Source organism: Neoarius graeffei, chromosome 23, assembly GCF_027579695.1.
Source record: "Neoarius graeffei isolate fNeoGra1 chromosome 23, fNeoGra1.pri, whole genome shotgun sequence".
NCBI lineage: Eukaryota > Metazoa > Chordata > Actinopteri > Siluriformes > Ariidae > Neoarius > Neoarius graeffei.
In genome coordinates this window covers 8,738,986-8,756,211 of record NC_083591.1, presented here as the reverse complement: position 1 = coordinate 8,756,211, position 17,226 = coordinate 8,738,986, and the positions used below count along the sequence as shown (strand labels likewise).

Here is a 17,226-nt window from a genome sequence, read left to right as displayed (position 1 = left end):
ATCTTATGCCAAATTATTATGGCATGTTACAAAAAAAAAATCCAAGTCCTTGGCTCCAATTTACGAGTCTGAATGCAGTTAATGCACGAGTCCAAGTCAAGTCACGAGTCCTTAGAATTAGGCCACGAGCTGGACTTGAGTCCAAGTCCTGGACTCGAGTACTACAAGCCTGGTGCACGCACACACACCCCAAAAAAATCTCATCTCATCATCTCTAGCCGCTTTATCCTGTCCTACAGGGTCGCAGGCAAGCTGGAGCCTATCCCAGCTGACTACGGGCGAAAGGCGGGGTACACCCTGGACAAGTCGCCAGGTCATCATAGGGCTGACACATAGACACAGACAACCATTCACACTCACATTCACACCTACGGTCAATTTAGAGTCCCCAGTTAACCTAACCTGCATGTCTTTGGACTGTGGGGGAAACCGGAGCACCCGGAGGAAACCCACGCGGACACGGGGAGAACATGCAAACTCCGCACAGAAAGGCCCTCACCGGCCACGGGGCTTGAACCCGGACCTTCTTGCTGTGAGGCGACAGCGCTAACCACTACACCACCGTGCCGCCCCCCAAAAAATAAAAATAATAATAATAATAGTGATATTCCTAAAATGTTACTTTTAACATGTGATAATTATCTATAGTTAAATATTTTGACAGCTGAATTTCACTAATTGCACAGCAGGATAATAAGTACAGTGTGACAGATATTAAAACAGGCTTATATACCATTTCTAAACATATCATATGGAAAGACATTTTATCTTGAGGCAGGGATGAATTAAAATGATACCCATTCCGATAAATATAGTTAATCTGGGACAACGTTTCATTTCGGGTTCTATGTTCATACCTTATGACTATAAGCATGAAATTTAATGCATTTTAAATAAACCGTGATCAAATCAGAGCTCAGTTTCAAACAGACTTCATGAAAAAGAGCATGTGTTTGTTTTTAGTAGGAAGAAAACATACATCTTTAAGCTATCAGTCATGGAATGTGGTACATTTCTTGCCATGTGCACTTTGTTAATCTTTTTATATACTGTGCTCACCACGATTATTGCCCCCCACCCCCATAAAGATCAGTAAAAAGGGTAAGAAAAAAATCCAACTTTTGGTGGTCACATCATCTCATGCTGAAAAAAAATGAGAATTTTTAATTAAAATAAATTTATTCAGAGAAAAACAAATCCAAGGAATAATTATCTCATCTCATTCATCTCATTATCTCTAGCCGCTTTATCCTGTTCTACAGGGTCGCAGGCAAGCTGGAGCCTATCCCAGCTGACTACGGGTGAAAGGCGGGGTACACCCTGGACAAGTCACCAGGTCATCACAGGGCTGACACATAGACACAGACAACCATTCACACTCACATTCACACCTACGGTCAATTTAGAGTCACCAGTTAACCTAACCTGCATGTCTTTGGACTGTGGGGGAAACCGGAGCACCCGGAGGAAACCCACGCGGACACGGGGAGAACATGCAAACTCTGCACAGAAAGACCCTCACTGGCCACGGGGCTCAAACCCGGACCTTCTTGCTGTGAGGCGACAGCGCTAACCACTACACCACCGTACCGCCCAGGAATAATTATCTCATCTCATCTCATCTCATTATCTCTAGCCGCTTTATCCTTCTACAGGGTCGCAGGCAAGCTGGAGCCTATCCCAGCTAACTACGGGCGAAAGGCGGGGTACACCCTGGACAAGTCGCCAGGTCATCACAGGGCTGACACATAGACACAGACAACCATTCACACTCACATTCACACCTACGGTCAATTTAGAGTCACCAGTTAACCTAACCTGCATGTCTTTGGACTGTGGGGGAAACCGGAGCACCCGGAGGAAACCCACGCGGACACGGGGAGAACATGCAAACTCTGCACAGAAAGACCCTCACTGGCCACGGGGCTCAAACCCGGACCTTCTTGCTGTGAGGCGACAGCGCTAACCACTACACCACCGTACCGCCCAGGAATAATTATATACAACAAAAATATGTGTCACTATTATTGGCACCCCTGCATTTAATACTTTGTATAACCTCCCTTTGCCAAAAAAACAAAAACAAAAAAAAACCCAGCACGGAGTCTCTCCTACAGTATAACATTTTATAATGTTGGAGATAGAGCAGGATATCTGAAACCATTCCTCTTTACACAATCTCTCCAGATCATTCAGGGTCCTCAGCCCTCTCTTGTGCTCACTCCTCTTCAGCTCGGCCCACAGGTTTGCAATGGGGTTCAGATCAGGGGACTGAGATGGCCATGGCAGAAGCTTGATTCTGTGCTCAGTGAACCATTTTTATGTTGATTTGGACATATGTGACCCCTCACTGAATCCAGGGACACATGTCGGCCGAAACGAATCCGAGATAATCGCAAAAGAAGCTTTTTTTTTTCGAAATTTGTGATTTTTTTTCCATCATGTGCAAGTTGAGAGCTTGAAGAATGCAATCAGTATTTCAGATAATAGATTGTTTTGTTGGAAAAGCATACATTTTTTGTTGCAAATTGTCTCGTTTTTGTCAGGACTGTAGCCTGCTGGGGGGTGTGGGTAAATTACCATATGGGCCATTCACATGATGATTTAAGTCATTTGTTTTTTTTTTTCGCGAATCAGCTGTATGATCCGAGCTGAGCGCATGGCTACTTAACTGCATACAGGCGTGTGATTTCACTATGGAATGAGTTACTAAACAGAGTGCAGAGGAGCAAACACCACGAAGCAAACAGATACTCGGTATTTACATCGGAGATAACCATTTCTAGCAAAAAAAACGCAACCTCGTTTTCCAGATTGAATGGAATACTTGAATGATTGGATGATACACGGACCATTCTAGGATTACATTCCATCGGAGGCATTGGTGTGTGCAAGGCGCCGTTTCTCTTTCTGATGGGGTAAGTTTATTAATTTAAGGCTGTGTGGTTATTTTTGCATGTAACGGAGAGTGTTGTGGTTTGGTTAAGCCTAGGTCACAACCGGACGTACGATTTTTTGGCCGTGTGATTTTTGGCGTTTCCCAAATCGCTGCGTTTTTTTTTTGTTCACGGAGAAAGACGCGCGTTGGCCGTAAGTTTGTCTTGCAACCTGAAAAAAACGTAAGCGCCTGTAGAGTTTGTTTGACATGACAAAGAACCTCTGCGGCCGGTCTGCGGCTCGAAAATCAGCACATCACATGCGCGCTCTTGTGCGTTTCATGCGCGCTCTCCGTGTGTTTCTTGCGTTTTTTTGCATGTAGACCGGCCGTAGGAGCGCGTACTGTACGGCCGGTTGTGACCGAGGCTTTACATGAAACTAGTGTTGTGTTAGTTGTGTCATCATCGTGCTATCTTCCTTTCTTACGGTGTGAGTAATTTTTCAACCACAAAACGTTAAAGTATACTTTAGGACTTATTTTTGTACTTCATAATTGTGTTGGGCATACTTTGCATGGAAGGAAAATTGACGTGGTGATCTTTGTTTACATGAAAGTAGTATCGTGCTAGCTCGTAGGGGGTAGGGCTTTCCTTAATGTCATGCAAATGAGCACCATTATGTGCCCGCCCTACACCCAGAGTAGCTGAGATGGAAAACTTTGAGGGCGATTTTCTCCCTTTTCTGTTTTAAGAAGTATACACTTTCAAAGGGCCACACATTCTTCAAATATTGTCAGATCTCCACATGGAAGGCATCATTGGAAAGCTTAGAAACTGTACTTTCTGAATCTGTCAATAACTCAAAATGCCCCCGGGCCGACACGTGTCCCTGGATTCTGTGATCTGCCACATATGCTTCAGATCATTGTCCTGCTGGAACACTTCTCCCTCATTTGCTTTGTGTGTTCTCTTATCTTTCCCATGTTGATGGATGACTAAGGGAATTTGACCTCTGTGTCACCTCATATTTGTATCCCAGTTAATCAGGAAGTCATGGATCACAGCTTGAAAGTTTCTACACACTACAATCAACTCAGAAATGTACAATTTAAATGGGAAACATGCTTCAGTTACATTGTGTTTACTATAATTTCCATTATTGGTGTGCCAATAATAATGGCATGTGTGTTTTTGTTTAAAATAATAATTTCTTGATCAGGGGTTTGTTTTTCTCTGAATCAAATTATTTGAATTAAAGGTCGGCTTTTTCTCACTTTTTCAGCGTGAGATGAAGCAACTTCACTAACAGGTGGATTTTTTCTAACCCTTTTTCCTAATCTTTACGGGGGACAATGATCGTGGATGGCACTGTAGCTAAGCCAGGCTTATGCACTTGGTGAATATATACCCATGCTCATAGCTGTGCAGCAAAATGTGCTTACAAAGTGAAACCAATACAATCTAACTGCTGATCTCTTCAGGCTCCTTCACTATCACAGACTCTGTTCAAAGAATGATATTTCTGAGAAAACTTGCTTCAATGTCAAGTCAAAATGTTCTCATCACTGTGGATCCATGGTGTGTGTGGTGCCATCAAACAGTAATATCATTTTTCTGTGAGAGTAGCTACTCCAAAGAGGAAGCTTGGTCCATGTCTGCAGTATTTGGTTTTTGAACCAATGATAGCTGCATACCACCTGGAGGCGTGGACCTCATATTGGTATTATCTAGTGTACCAGAAACATGTACATGAGCAATAAACTTATTAATCAATGCTATGAACCCATGGCCCACAAAAAGGAAGAGAATTGGATCCAGGCAACTGTTGACTGCAGCAAAGCACAGTGTCACCACCACCGATTTCTGCAAGGTGGCCAGCAACTGGCATGTCGCTGTCTGCTGGTGCATCATATAGTGCAGATGCAGAGTGCGTTGGATGTGGTAGGGCAGGAAACAAAGACAGAAGATCAAAAGCACCAAGAAGATCAAAGCCACATCGCGCTGCCTTTGGCCAGCCCGGATCCTCAAGATGTGTTTGACCATGAGGGAGTAGCAAATCAATACCACTGTTAGCGGAACCAAAAAGTAGATCACCAGCACCACCAGGTTCAGATTATACAGCAAAGCCCAGGAATCTTTCCCTGCTGGTTCCATGCATCCCCCTGTCTGAATGTTGAACCCAGAGGTTATACCAAGGTATAAAATGTTTCCCCCTACCACAAAGACCCAAATTCCCCAGCACAGGAAGCGAGCCCATCTGCAAGCCTCATGGTTCTGGAGCCGGACTCGACCCTCTAGCACTAGGTAGCGGCACACGCTCAGGGCTGTCAGAAAGAAGATGCTGCAATACATGCTGATGTAGAACAAGAAGGTGGAGAAACGGCAGGCAAGGCTCAAATATGATACCGTGGACCTGGGAGAAGATTCCTGCATACCAGTCGAGTTGTTGTAGTAAAAGGCGATCCGTAGCGGCAATGACAAAATGAAGATGAGGTCTGACATAGCAAGGTGGATAAGAAAGATGGTAGAGAGACGATTCTTCACCGAGAGCTTACAGAAGATGTACAGAGCACCGACGTTGCCCAAGAGACCAAAAGTAAAGACCAGGCTGAAGACCACGGTGTAGGTGGTGAATTTGTATTCCTCTGAGTGGTTACAGTTGTGACCTTGGGGGATTGAACTGTTGCCTTCTCCTCTCTCCATCACACAGCAGATCCTGCAAATCAGAACACAAAATTGTAAAAATAGGGTTGTATTTGATACCAAAGTTTCACAATGTGTTTGGGTAAGTATTTTGAGTAAGGAATTAAATACAACTGGGTGTGCTGTTATAGGGAAATAATCAACAGTGCGGTGCTGTGATGGAGCCTGACATGAACCAGTTACTTTTACCACCACAAATTTAATTATTTTCCAATAAGGCAATGAAAATATTATCTTTCCTTGGGTGGCACGGTGGTGTAGTGGTTAGCACTGTCACCTCACAGCAAGAAGGTTCTGGGTTCGAGCCCAGTGGCCAATGGGGACGTTTCTGTGTGGAGTATGTATGTTCTCCTCATGTCTGCATGGCTTTCCCTCACAGTCCAAAGACATGTGGTTAGATTAACATGGGGTGGCCTTAGGCTGAGGTGCCCTTGAGTGAGACACCTAACCCCCAACTACTCCTCAGGTGCTGTTAGCATGGCTGCCCACTGCTCTGGGTATGTGTGTGTGCTCATTGCTCATATGTGTGTTCACTGCTTCAGATGGGTTAAATAGAGAGGAATTTCACAAGTGTACGTGTGATGAATAAAGTTCTTCTTCTAATGAGTAGACTGATACTTTTGTACTCACATTAACTGAATGTCTTATGGTGCTCAAATGGTGTACATACAATATGGATGGTTTTCCTTGTCTAGCACATCTGATTTAATTCATCCAATCATGACCAGACCCTTTCCTGAATAAGGTTGAGTAAAATGTGCTACACAGTGTGCTAATTTTCAGATAAAGCAGGTTTTTGAAACCTTGGGGAACTGAAGACAACTTGGCAAGAGGAATGGGCCAAAAGGGACCGCAATGCTGCAAGACAGCTAATTACTTCTTACTGTAGACATCTCGAAGCTGTCACTGCCAACAACAGTACTTGGCAAAGCACTAATGTTGGTTATTTGTGGTAACCGAATACTTTTCCCCCTTCAGTTTTGTTTTAACTGTGTCTTTTTTTTTTTAATGTTCATGAATACATGACTATTGGTATTGTTGTGGTTCTCATGCTCCACATTCTCTCTATTTCTAGGTCTTTATACTTGGAGGGTTTTTCTGTTGTTTTCAAGGAGGTGTTTCTTTCTGTGGGGATAGACAGGTCGATGAGTAGACAAATTCTCTCCTTCTTGTCTTTCACTACAACATCTGGTCTGTTTGCCATGATCTCTTTGACAGGTTGGATCGGCATGTCCCAGAGTATAGTAATTACTTCATTTTCGGTGACTGTTGACAGTTCCCGTTTGTAGCATTTGTCTTGCACTTTGATGTTACAGTGCTTGCAAATTGTCCAATGGAGATATGCTGCTGCCTTATTGTGCCTTTGGTATGTACTCTGTTTTGGCAAGTTCCAGGCAGCCTGAGACTCGGTGGTCTATTGTTTCTTGATGTTGATTGCAAGTTCTGCATGCTGGATTGGTGCTGTCTTTCAGAATCTTATTTTGATCGTAATTTGTCTTGATGCATTGATCTTGGGCAGCAATAATGAATCCTTCTGTTTCTGATTTAAGGCCAGCTGTTCTTCACCATTTGTGGGTTTGGACTTGATCTACATCTTTATCTTTGATTTTTTTTTGGGGGGTACTGTCTCTGTAGAGGCTTTTCTTCCCATTTGTTCTTAAGTTGCTCTAAAGCTTGATGTTTTGCCTTCACTTTTATTCTCCGAGCATAGCTAGTAGTTGACTCATTTTCGATTGTTTCGATCTCTGGTGTATTGAGTTCTCTCCTGAATTTTGTGGCTCCGTGGGGTTATTATTATTATTATTATTATTATTATTATTATTATTGAGGAAACAATTGATTCCTGATCTCCCATAGCCTAAATTGTAGCCATAGCTGAATTAACGACCTAGCCTAAATGAGTCGCCTTCATCAAAATGTGTAGTCCATGACACATTACAACAAATTATACAAATTACTGACACTTTGGTAAGATTACCATAAGCCTACAGCTTTACATAGACAGCTACTCTGTGGGATAATAACATACCAATTTGTGTGTAAGTTAGCTTATGCCGTTGAACTATTAGAATTTTACCTCAACTAGATTTCTGTTACAGCAGTGCTACATTGAGTAACAACTTCAGCTGACTGATTGGTGTTGCACTGAGCTTTCTCCTGCTAGCATTGGCTGCGGTAGGCTACGGTTTGTTAGGTCAATTATTACATCTCAATACAGTGTGACAAGCAATGTTATGTCACATACAACTTCGCAAAATGTAGCTTACACATTTAAAGGCTAGCGCAAGTTGGCCTAGTGGTTAGCGTGTCCGCCTCTTGACTGGGAGATTGCGAGTTCTACTTGCAGTCGGGTCATACCAAAGTCTATCATAAAAATGGTACCTACTACCATCTGGCAAGGCACACTGCAATACAGATGTGAGTGGGGGAGTCAAACTCTTGTGGTTACCAGAGGACTAGCCCCCCAATGTAACCCTAGCTATATAATAGGTGAGAGGCTGAGGGGTAATGAATCGGAGATCAGCATCGTGCCTTAAGGAATTGGGTAGTACTGGGATAGGAGACTGCCTGGGAAGACCAGATCCTGGTGTGGAAGGGACTTTTTTTGACATTTAAAGGCTAAATAACAGGTAACAAACAATGTCACTTATGCCTACAAGAAAAGACTATGGTTCACCTGTTCAGGAGATGGATGAAGTGATCTGCCAAAGCTGAATGAATGACTTTAGCTTAAGCAAAGATTCTAGTGCTCCACAATAAAGTTGTTCCTCAGCTCCACCAATCAAAATACTGGAAAGGCTATCACCAGAGGTGTTCTAGAACATCTCTGCTATCAGCCCAAGCCTGTCTTAAAGTGATCCACAAAACAATACGCGGGGCATCTGCTGAAATCTGGTAGATTTTTTGGTCTTTTTTTTTTTCTGGGTTTGTCGGTCACGGTTAAAAACAGGGACATTTCCGGGGACAGCTCCAGCTGGGGACAAGTCACCAAAAACAAGGACTGTTCCTGGAAAACGGAGACATCTAGTCATCCTAGTATACACTTTTTTCCAAGTGCAAAGTCAAAAGACCTTAACTACTGTATGTAAATTTGAAGTGGACATACTATATGAACTGGTATATTAAATAATAAAAACAAAAGTGTCTGAATACTTATCTCACCTCATTGTGAACTCCTATCAGAGATGCGCTGTGATAGAAAATTAATCAACACTATTTGACCAGTCAGATTTGAGAATTCCCCAGCATTGTGCTAGAAGCTTTACTTTGTCAGGGAATGTAAAAGTGCGCTCTGTGTTGCAAAAACAGGACGTTAATTTAATTTTCCTCACAATATTCACACCGGGCGGCACGGTGGTGTAGTGGTTAGCGCTGTCGCCTCACAGCAAGAAGGTCCTGGGTTTGAGCCCCGGGGCCAGCGAGGGCCTTTCTGTGTGGAGTTTGCATGTTCTCCCCGTGTCCGCGTGGGTTTCCTCCGGGTGCTCCGGTTTCCCCCACAGTCCAAAGACATGCAGGTTAGGTTAACTGGTGACTCTAAATTGACTGTAGGTCTGAATGTGAGTGTGAATGGTTGTCTGTGTCTATGTGTCAGCCCTGTGATGACCTGGCGACTTGTCCAGGGTGTACCCCGCCTTTCGCCCGTAGTCAGCTGGGATAGGCTCCAGCTTGCCTGCGACCCTGTAGAAGGATAAAGCAGCTAGAGATAATGAGATGAGATGAGATATTCACACCATTGTGGCCAGGCAAAACAATGTCATACCGTAGGTTTGTTATGCTTGGTGTGTTAAAAGTTATGGAGTAACTGAAATTTTGACTGAATGTTTCATATATTTTCACTTGTTGTGAATATTATGAGGTTTCTTTTTCTTCTTAGAAAAAAAATCTCTATCTTATGTAAAACCCTACAACAGAAGGTTTCCTTTTCAGAAAATGTTCCAAGTCGAACCCCTGAGAAAACCTTTCTGCTAAAACTGTTATCCATGTGAGCCTTTTTGGACAAGTGAACCATAACATAAAATTTTCATCCTTGTTAGCAATACAAACAGTGAGAGCTTAGCTGGAGCCTCAGCTTGGACTGAACACTAGCTCAGAGACAGAGGGTGATTATATTATCAGTTATTTTCCAGCGAGGAGAAAACCTGAGCTCTTATCATTATTCTCATGAGAGGACAACAACAAGCATGAAAGATAAAATGAGGTCTTCATCAACGATGACCCTGGAGGCTCAGCATGTACAGCAATAAAGTGTACACCAGAGGATGCACAAGGTCTAATAATGATGATGAATAACAGGTCATGACCAAAAAGATGGAAATAGAACAATACAAAAAAAAAAAACATATGTATCTTGCAGATGACATTTTTGATAGAGCCATGCACAAATTATACAATTGTCAATAAATTACATGTCCCTTACACCCAGCATGACTGTTATTATATTCATAGCCAAGTAGCTTTGCAAAAGTGACTTTTGTTCTGTAGAAATATACTTAAAACCTCTGGCAGCTTTCTTCTCATGAAATATCTGTTACATAAGAATTTACTAAGAAATATATTGTATCTCCTAGGCTTATAACTACATTTGAAGTATAACTAGATGTCCTATTTTCTGTGTAAGTACTGTATATCAGATTGCATCCTGATAGACAGTAGCCTCACCTCTCATCATAAACAGCCCTTATTTGTATGTATTTACTTATTTTTACAAAAAGAGAGGAATGAACATTGCATGGTGTGGTGGTGTATTTTGCTTCAGTGCTACTTCTCCTTCCAGCGAGTTCAACAGAACACAGCACTGCAACATGCCAACTTTAACACAGCCAACTTTCACAAAGCAGCAATTGGCGTACTGACCATTAAGGGTTGTATGGTTTGCTGGGGATGTTCAGCAAGATCAGATGAACTTTATCACATCGTTTCTGGTTGTGACATCATGACATTTTATCATACAACCATGAGAAACATTGTCTCAGACACAAAGAGGGAAGTCACTTAAGTTTCTGTGGTTGACCTGGGGGAAAACACAGACGCAGCAAATTCTGACTCATTTTTAGACGTGACCTCAAATCTACCAGAGTACTATAACTCAAACTAACCAATTCACAGTAAGAAGATAATTATGAATTACAGGCACCTTCACTGGCGACACGGTGGTGTAGTGGTTAGCGCTGTCACCTCACAGTAAGAAGGTCCGGGTTCGAGCCCCGTGGCCGGCGAGGGCCTTTCTGTGTGGAGTTTGCATGTTCTCCCCGTGTCCGCGTGGGTTTCCTCCGGGTGCTCCGGTTTCCCCCACAGTCCAAAGACATGCAGGTTAGGTTAACTGGTGACTCTAAATTGACCGTAGGTGTGAATGTGAGTGTGAATGGTTGTCTGTGTCTATGTGTCAACCCTGTGATGACCTGGCGACTTGTCCAGGGTGTACCCCGCCTTTCGCCCGTAGTCAGCTGGGATAGGCTCCAGCTTGCCTGCGACCCTGTAGAGCAGGATAAAGCGGCTAGAGATAATGAGATGAGATGAGAGGCACCTTCACTGAAAGTATGGGTATGCAAGAATTAGTTTTGATCCACTTGATTGGTCAAGTCGTATTCTAACAGGATGTCTGTGAAGGTTCTCAGTCATCCAGGTCATCGTAAACCATACAGTGGATATTAAAAGTGTACACACCCCGTTAAAATGAAAGGTTTTTCTGATGTAAAAAAAAAAAAAAGACCACGATAAATAACTTCAAAACTTTTCCCACCTTTAATGCGACCTATAACCTGTACAATTCAAGTGAAAAACAAACAAATCTGTTAGAGGGGAAAAACATCTCATCTCATCTCATTATCTCTAGCCGCAGGCTCATTATCTCTACAGGGTCGCAGGCAAGCTGGAGCCTATCCCAGCTGACTACGGGTGAAAGGCAGGGTACACCCTGGACAAGTCGCCAGGTCATCACAGGGCTGACACATAGACACAGACAACCATTCACACTCACATTCAAACCTACGGTCAATTTAGAGCAGTGGCGGCTGCTGGTTTTTAAAACAGGGGAAGCCCATTTTACGTATTCATCGTAAAACCTGTAGGCCGGATATCAAAGCATAGAAAGGTGTGCCCCATTAGCATAGTGAACTAGACAACCCTACCTAGTGGCAGAAAGTATTTTTGCTTGTACATTTCATGTTATAGTCTGGCTTGCCAGGCTAGTGCCTCATATCCTTAATCAAAAATATCAAACATCCAAAAATCACTGGCTATTCAACGAAGAGCCTTGAACAATCATACCCTGATATGCAACACAGAGTCTTTAACACAACACCCAGCTGTGCAACACATCCTTGAACATCTTCTGCAACACAGTCTGGAAATTCATAACCAGCCCAGGTAGGCTATGCAACACACAGAACCTTGAATATTATACCCAGGTATAACCTATAACACAGAGCCCACCATTCTCTTAACATTACTGAACAATATACACACTTCAGATTCATGAACATTATATGATGCACACTATTTATGCACAAATTCTGCCCTCTGCTCCTTTTCCAGAAAATGGTCTGTGACCCTGTCATACCAGCTGGTTGTGCTTTCCAGAGACTTCACCAATTTCTGTTAGCAGCTAGCACTGCAGATCCCAATAAGGCTCAAGCTAGCCTACAACCAGATTGAACTACAAATGAAATAAACGAGTGAATTCGCGAATGATCAAACTGATAGAATGGATGAAAGTTAACGGAGCACAACGAGTAATATTTACATTTATTTACAGAGTAATGTACAGAGACATCAATGAGAAGAAACGTTTATATGAAAAGAAATTCGGATAGCACTTTGGCACACGACTACACTTTCTCAACATCCGCTAGGGACTGATCATACTTCCGTGTTCCTCGCCGACGCCGAGGTACAGAGCCCGCCCTCCTCACTACCTCCAATAATCCTTCATCAGCCCGGCTTCTTGTCCCTCCCACTGTCTCGTTTAGTCCCAGAGAAGCCCGGCTTCCCTGGAAGTGACGATTTTGTCGATTTTAACCAATAACAACTAGCCGAAATTGGCTGTTCAGAGCCCTCTCATAGACTGCAACGGAAACCCGGCTGCCAGCATATAGAGCCCATTGAAATAAGAAAGGTTACAGCCAGTGTTGCCAGATTGGGCTGTTTTAAGTGCATTTTAGCGGGTTTTGAACATATTTTGGCTGGAAAACGTCAGCAGTATCTGGCAACGCTGGTTACAGCCTGGCAGCAAAGGTGATTCTCGTAGTGAACTGCAAGTTCGTCAGACATCACTCAAATAAGTTACAGGATAGTTATGAACGTAAATACAATCTTGGGCATATATTATGTTATGCAAGTTATTGTTTTAATGAGAATTCAACGTCATAGATGCCACAGTTTGGGGAGAGAATTTTAGGGGAAGCTTGGCTTCCCTTGTTGTCTCTGAGAAATTGCCCCTGATTTAGAGTCACCAGTTAACCTAACCTGCATGTCTTTGGACTGTGGGGGAAACCGGAGCACCCGGAGGAAACCCACGCGGACACGGGGAAAACATGCAAACTCCGCACAGAAAGGCCCTCGCCGGCCACGGGACTCGAACCCGGACCTTCTTGCTGTGAGGCAACAGCGCTAACCACTACACCACCGTGCCGCCCGGGGAAAAACATCTCATCTCATCTCATTATCTCTAGCCGTTTTATCCTTCTACAGGGTCGCAGGCAAGCTGGAGCCTATCCCAGCTCACTATGGGCGAAAGGCGGGGTACACCCTGGACAAGTCGCCAGGTCATCACAGGGCTGACACATAGACACAGACAACCATTCACACTCACATTCACACCTACGGTCAATTTAGAGTCACCAGTTAACCTAACCTGCATGTCTTGGACTGTGGGGGAAACCGGAGCACCCGGAGGAAACCCACGCGGACACGGGGAGAACATGCAAACTCCGCACAGAAAGGCCCTCGCCGGCCACGGGGCTCAAACCCGGACCTTCTTGCTGTGAGGCGACAGCGCTAACCACTACAGCACCGTGCCGCCCGGGGAAAAACATTTTTAAAAAAATACAATAAACTGGTTGCTTAAGGGTGCTAATCATTACACCACCGTGCTGCCCCCATACCATATTCAATTTCTGTTAATACTGAAATACTACATAGTGCACCTTTAAGTAAGTCACGTGCTCAGAATGCCCCAGGGACGGGTTGCTAAATCAGCCCTGAGATGGACACCCGCCAGTGAAGAGAAACCGAGGCAGGCCCAAAACCACCCGGAGAAGGACAGTGTTGGCCGAGCTGAACGAGATGAACATGATATGGGGACAAGCACAGACAGCAGCACAGGACCGGGCAGGGTGGAGAGTTCACGTTGTGGCCTTATGTCCCAGTAGGGATGAAGAGGATTAAGTTTAAGGCACCTTTAAGTATGATGTCCCTGAATTGTAAGATACTTAGAAAAAGGCTACAAAAAAAACCCTAAAAAAAGCCATAGAAAAGATGATTCGCTTTAAATTAAACCTAGCAACAACAAAAACAGTCGGAAACCCCCCCCCCCTTCTTAATCATTGAAAACTGGAAGTCCAACTTATCCATGATTCAAATTTAAAAAGTGTAAGAGATAAGTGGTATTGATTTCACTCTTGCAAAGACTCCTGACAGGAAACGTAATGTTCAGATAAGAGCAGTGTTTATGTCTATACACTTCCTCATGATGACAATCATCAGCAAGTAAACAAAATCAAGCCATCATCCTGATTAAATCAGTTCTCCTGTGTGAAGAGCAAGAGAGATTAATTTACAGTTTGTGTGAAAAAATTATTTCTTGTGGTATCCATTCATATCGGCAGCTATGGGTTTCAGTCTTATAAATAAAGGAAATTCATAACTAAATATGCATGATTTTTGAGATTTGTAACAAGTTCTGTAAGGTTTAAATGAAACTTAGAAATGCATTTATTAGGCACTTGATTGAAAGTGATTTTAAAAAGGGAATTTATAAAGAATTTGCAATTTTTTTATTTATTTTTTTTTTTATTAGTATTATTAGTACAACCCCGATTCCAAAAAAGTTGGGACAAAGTACAAATTGTAAATACAAACGGAATCCAATGATGTGGAAGTTTCAAAATTCCATATTTTATTCAGAATAGAACATAGATGACATATCAAATGTTTAAAATGAGAAAATGTATCATTTAAAGAGAAAAATTATGTGATTTTAAATTTCATGACAGCAACACATCTCAAAAAAGTTGGGACAAGGCCATGTTTACCACTGTGAGACATCCCCTTTTCTCTTTACAACAGTCTGTAAACGTCTGGGGACTGAGGAGACAAGTTGCTCAAGTTTAGGGATAGGAATGTTAACCCATTCTTGTCTAATGTAGGATTCTAGTTGCTCAACTGTCTTGGGTCTTTTTTTGTCATATCTTCCGTTTTATGATGCGCCAAATGTTTTCTATGGGTGAAAGATCTGGACTGCAGGCTGGCCAGTTCAGTACTTGGACCCTTCTTCTATGCAGCCATGATGCTGTAATTGATGCAGTATGTGGTTTGGCATTGTCATATTGGAAAATGCAAGGTCTTCCCTGAAAGAGGCATTGTCTGGATGGGAGCATATGTTGCTCTAGAACCTGAATATACCTTTCAGCATTGATGGTGTCTTTCCAGATGTGTAAGCTGCCCATGCCACACACACTAATGCAACCCCATACCATCAGAGATGCAGGCTTCTGAACTGAGCGCTGATAACAACTTGGGTTGTCCTTCTCCTCTTTAGTCCGAATGACATGACGTCCCTGATTTCCATAAAGAACTTCAAATTTTGATTCGTCTGACCACAGAACAATTTTCCACTTTGCCACAGTCCATTTTAAACGAGCCTTGGCCCAGAGAAGACGTCTGCGCTTCTGGATCATGTTTAGATATGGCTTCTTCTTTGAACTATAGAGTTTTAGCTGGCAATGGCGGATGGCACGGTGAATTGTGTTCACAGATAATGTTCTCTGGAAATATTCCTGAGCCCATTTTGTGATTTCCAATACAGAAGCATGCCTGTATGTGATGCAGTGCCGTCTAAGGGTCCAAAGATCACGGGCACCCAGTATGGTTTTCCAGCCTTGACCCTTATGCATAGAGATTCTTCCAGATTCTCTGAATCTTTTGATGATATTATGCACTGTAGATGATGATATGTTCAAACTCTTTGCAATTTTACACTATCAAACTCCTTTCTGATATTGCTCCACTATTTGTCGGTGCAGAATTAGGGGGATTGGTGATCCTCTTCCCATCTTTACTTCTGAGAGCCGCTGCCACTCCAAGATGCACTTTTTATACCCAGTCATGTTAATGACCTATTGCCAATTGACCTAATGAGTTGCAATTTGGTCCTCCAGCTATTCCTTTTTTGTACCTTTAACTTTTCCAGCCTCTTATTGCCCCTGTCCCAACTTTTTTGAGATGTGTTGCTGTCATGAAATTTCAAATGAGCTAATATTTGGCATGAAATTTCAAAATGTCTCACTTTCAATATTTGATATGTTGTCTATGTTCTATTGTGAATACAATATCAGTTTTTGAGATTTGTAAATTATTGCATTCCGTTTCTATTTACAATTTGTACTTTGTCCCAACTTTTTTGGAATCGGGGTTGTATTTGAAGTACAAATTAGGCTCCAACTGCCAAATCATACATCGCATCGAACGCTCAAGGGGAAAGTATGGGAATAATATTTATTCAATTTGAAAGAACAATGACTTCTGTGTCATTCACAAAGATTGGTGCTACTGTGACATTAGACTTATGTATCTGACAGCAAGATTAAAAATCCAATCATATGTGTACAATTTTCAAAATTGTCTGAAGCATGATGATCATCACATCATAGACCTAATGTACAATTCCGAAATCATAGCACACAACTGACACAAAAACAATACATTTGTCCAGCATTATTTGTTGACTTTTTGTTCGAACCTTAAACTAAATCTACAGCTGATATATTCATGAATATGCAAAGTTTTATGAAAATAATTTACCTCAGTAATTGCCTTAGTTTCTTGTGCACTTGCCTGCCGACTTGTGCAGAAACTGCTGATTGCTTTTAGTTCACAGTTTAGTTTCTGTCTCTCTGCAGCATGTACATGCGCCTCCACAAAGGAAACCTCTGACTGCTCATATAAACTGAAAGAAAAACATTATCAACATGCACATAAATTGTAGTACATACTACAGGCTTAAACAGAGCATCAAAAGAGCATCGTGATTCACTCAGTGATAACAGAGACTATAGGAAGTGGTTTGCTTCTCTTGTGCAAGATCTCCAAAGCTACAACTTCTGAATTTCTCATAAAATGTTAACAAAGAAACCTTGTACAGAATGTGAAAACACTGGACATACAGTACTGGTTAAAAGTTTACACACGCCTACTCATACGTTTTTCTGTATTTTGACTGTTTTCTATACTGTAGAACAATACTGAAGACATCAAAACTATTAAATAACCTATGGAATATACATGATGACCACTGACAGGTGACGTGAAAAACATTGGAAATGTGTTTGGATAAAATATTGGGCAAAACTTTTACTGAAAACAAGAAAATACAGCATTTATTAACAAAAGTGTCAGCATTAACTTTTTCAGCAGTCTGTGCTACAGTAGC

At 42.3% G+C, this 17,226-nt stretch overlaps 1 protein-coding gene across 1 annotated transcript; it reads right to left on the bottom strand.

Annotated features, from left to right (window-relative positions):
- Positions 1-1,808: 1,808 nt before the first annotated feature.
- On the bottom strand, positions 1,809-16,784 carry LOC132871136 (cysteinyl leukotriene receptor 1-like). Its single transcript, XM_060905244.1, has 2 exons — positions 16,599-16,784; positions 1,809-5,592 (listed from the first exon to the last, which is right to left on the bottom strand). The coding sequence occupies exon 2, from the start codon at positions 5,577-5,579 to the stop codon at positions 4,503-4,505; it is 1,077 nt and encodes a 358-aa protein (XP_060761227.1). The 5' UTR covers positions 5,580-5,592; positions 16,599-16,784; the 3' UTR covers positions 1,809-4,502.
- Between the last annotated feature and the right edge of the window lie 442 nt (positions 16,785-17,226).

Excerpts from the sequence above, each read along its gene's own strand:
- LOC132871136 (XM_060905244.1), bottom strand. The coding sequence starts at position 5,579 with ATGGAGAGAGGAGAAGGCAACAGTTCAATCCCCCAAGGTCACAACTGT.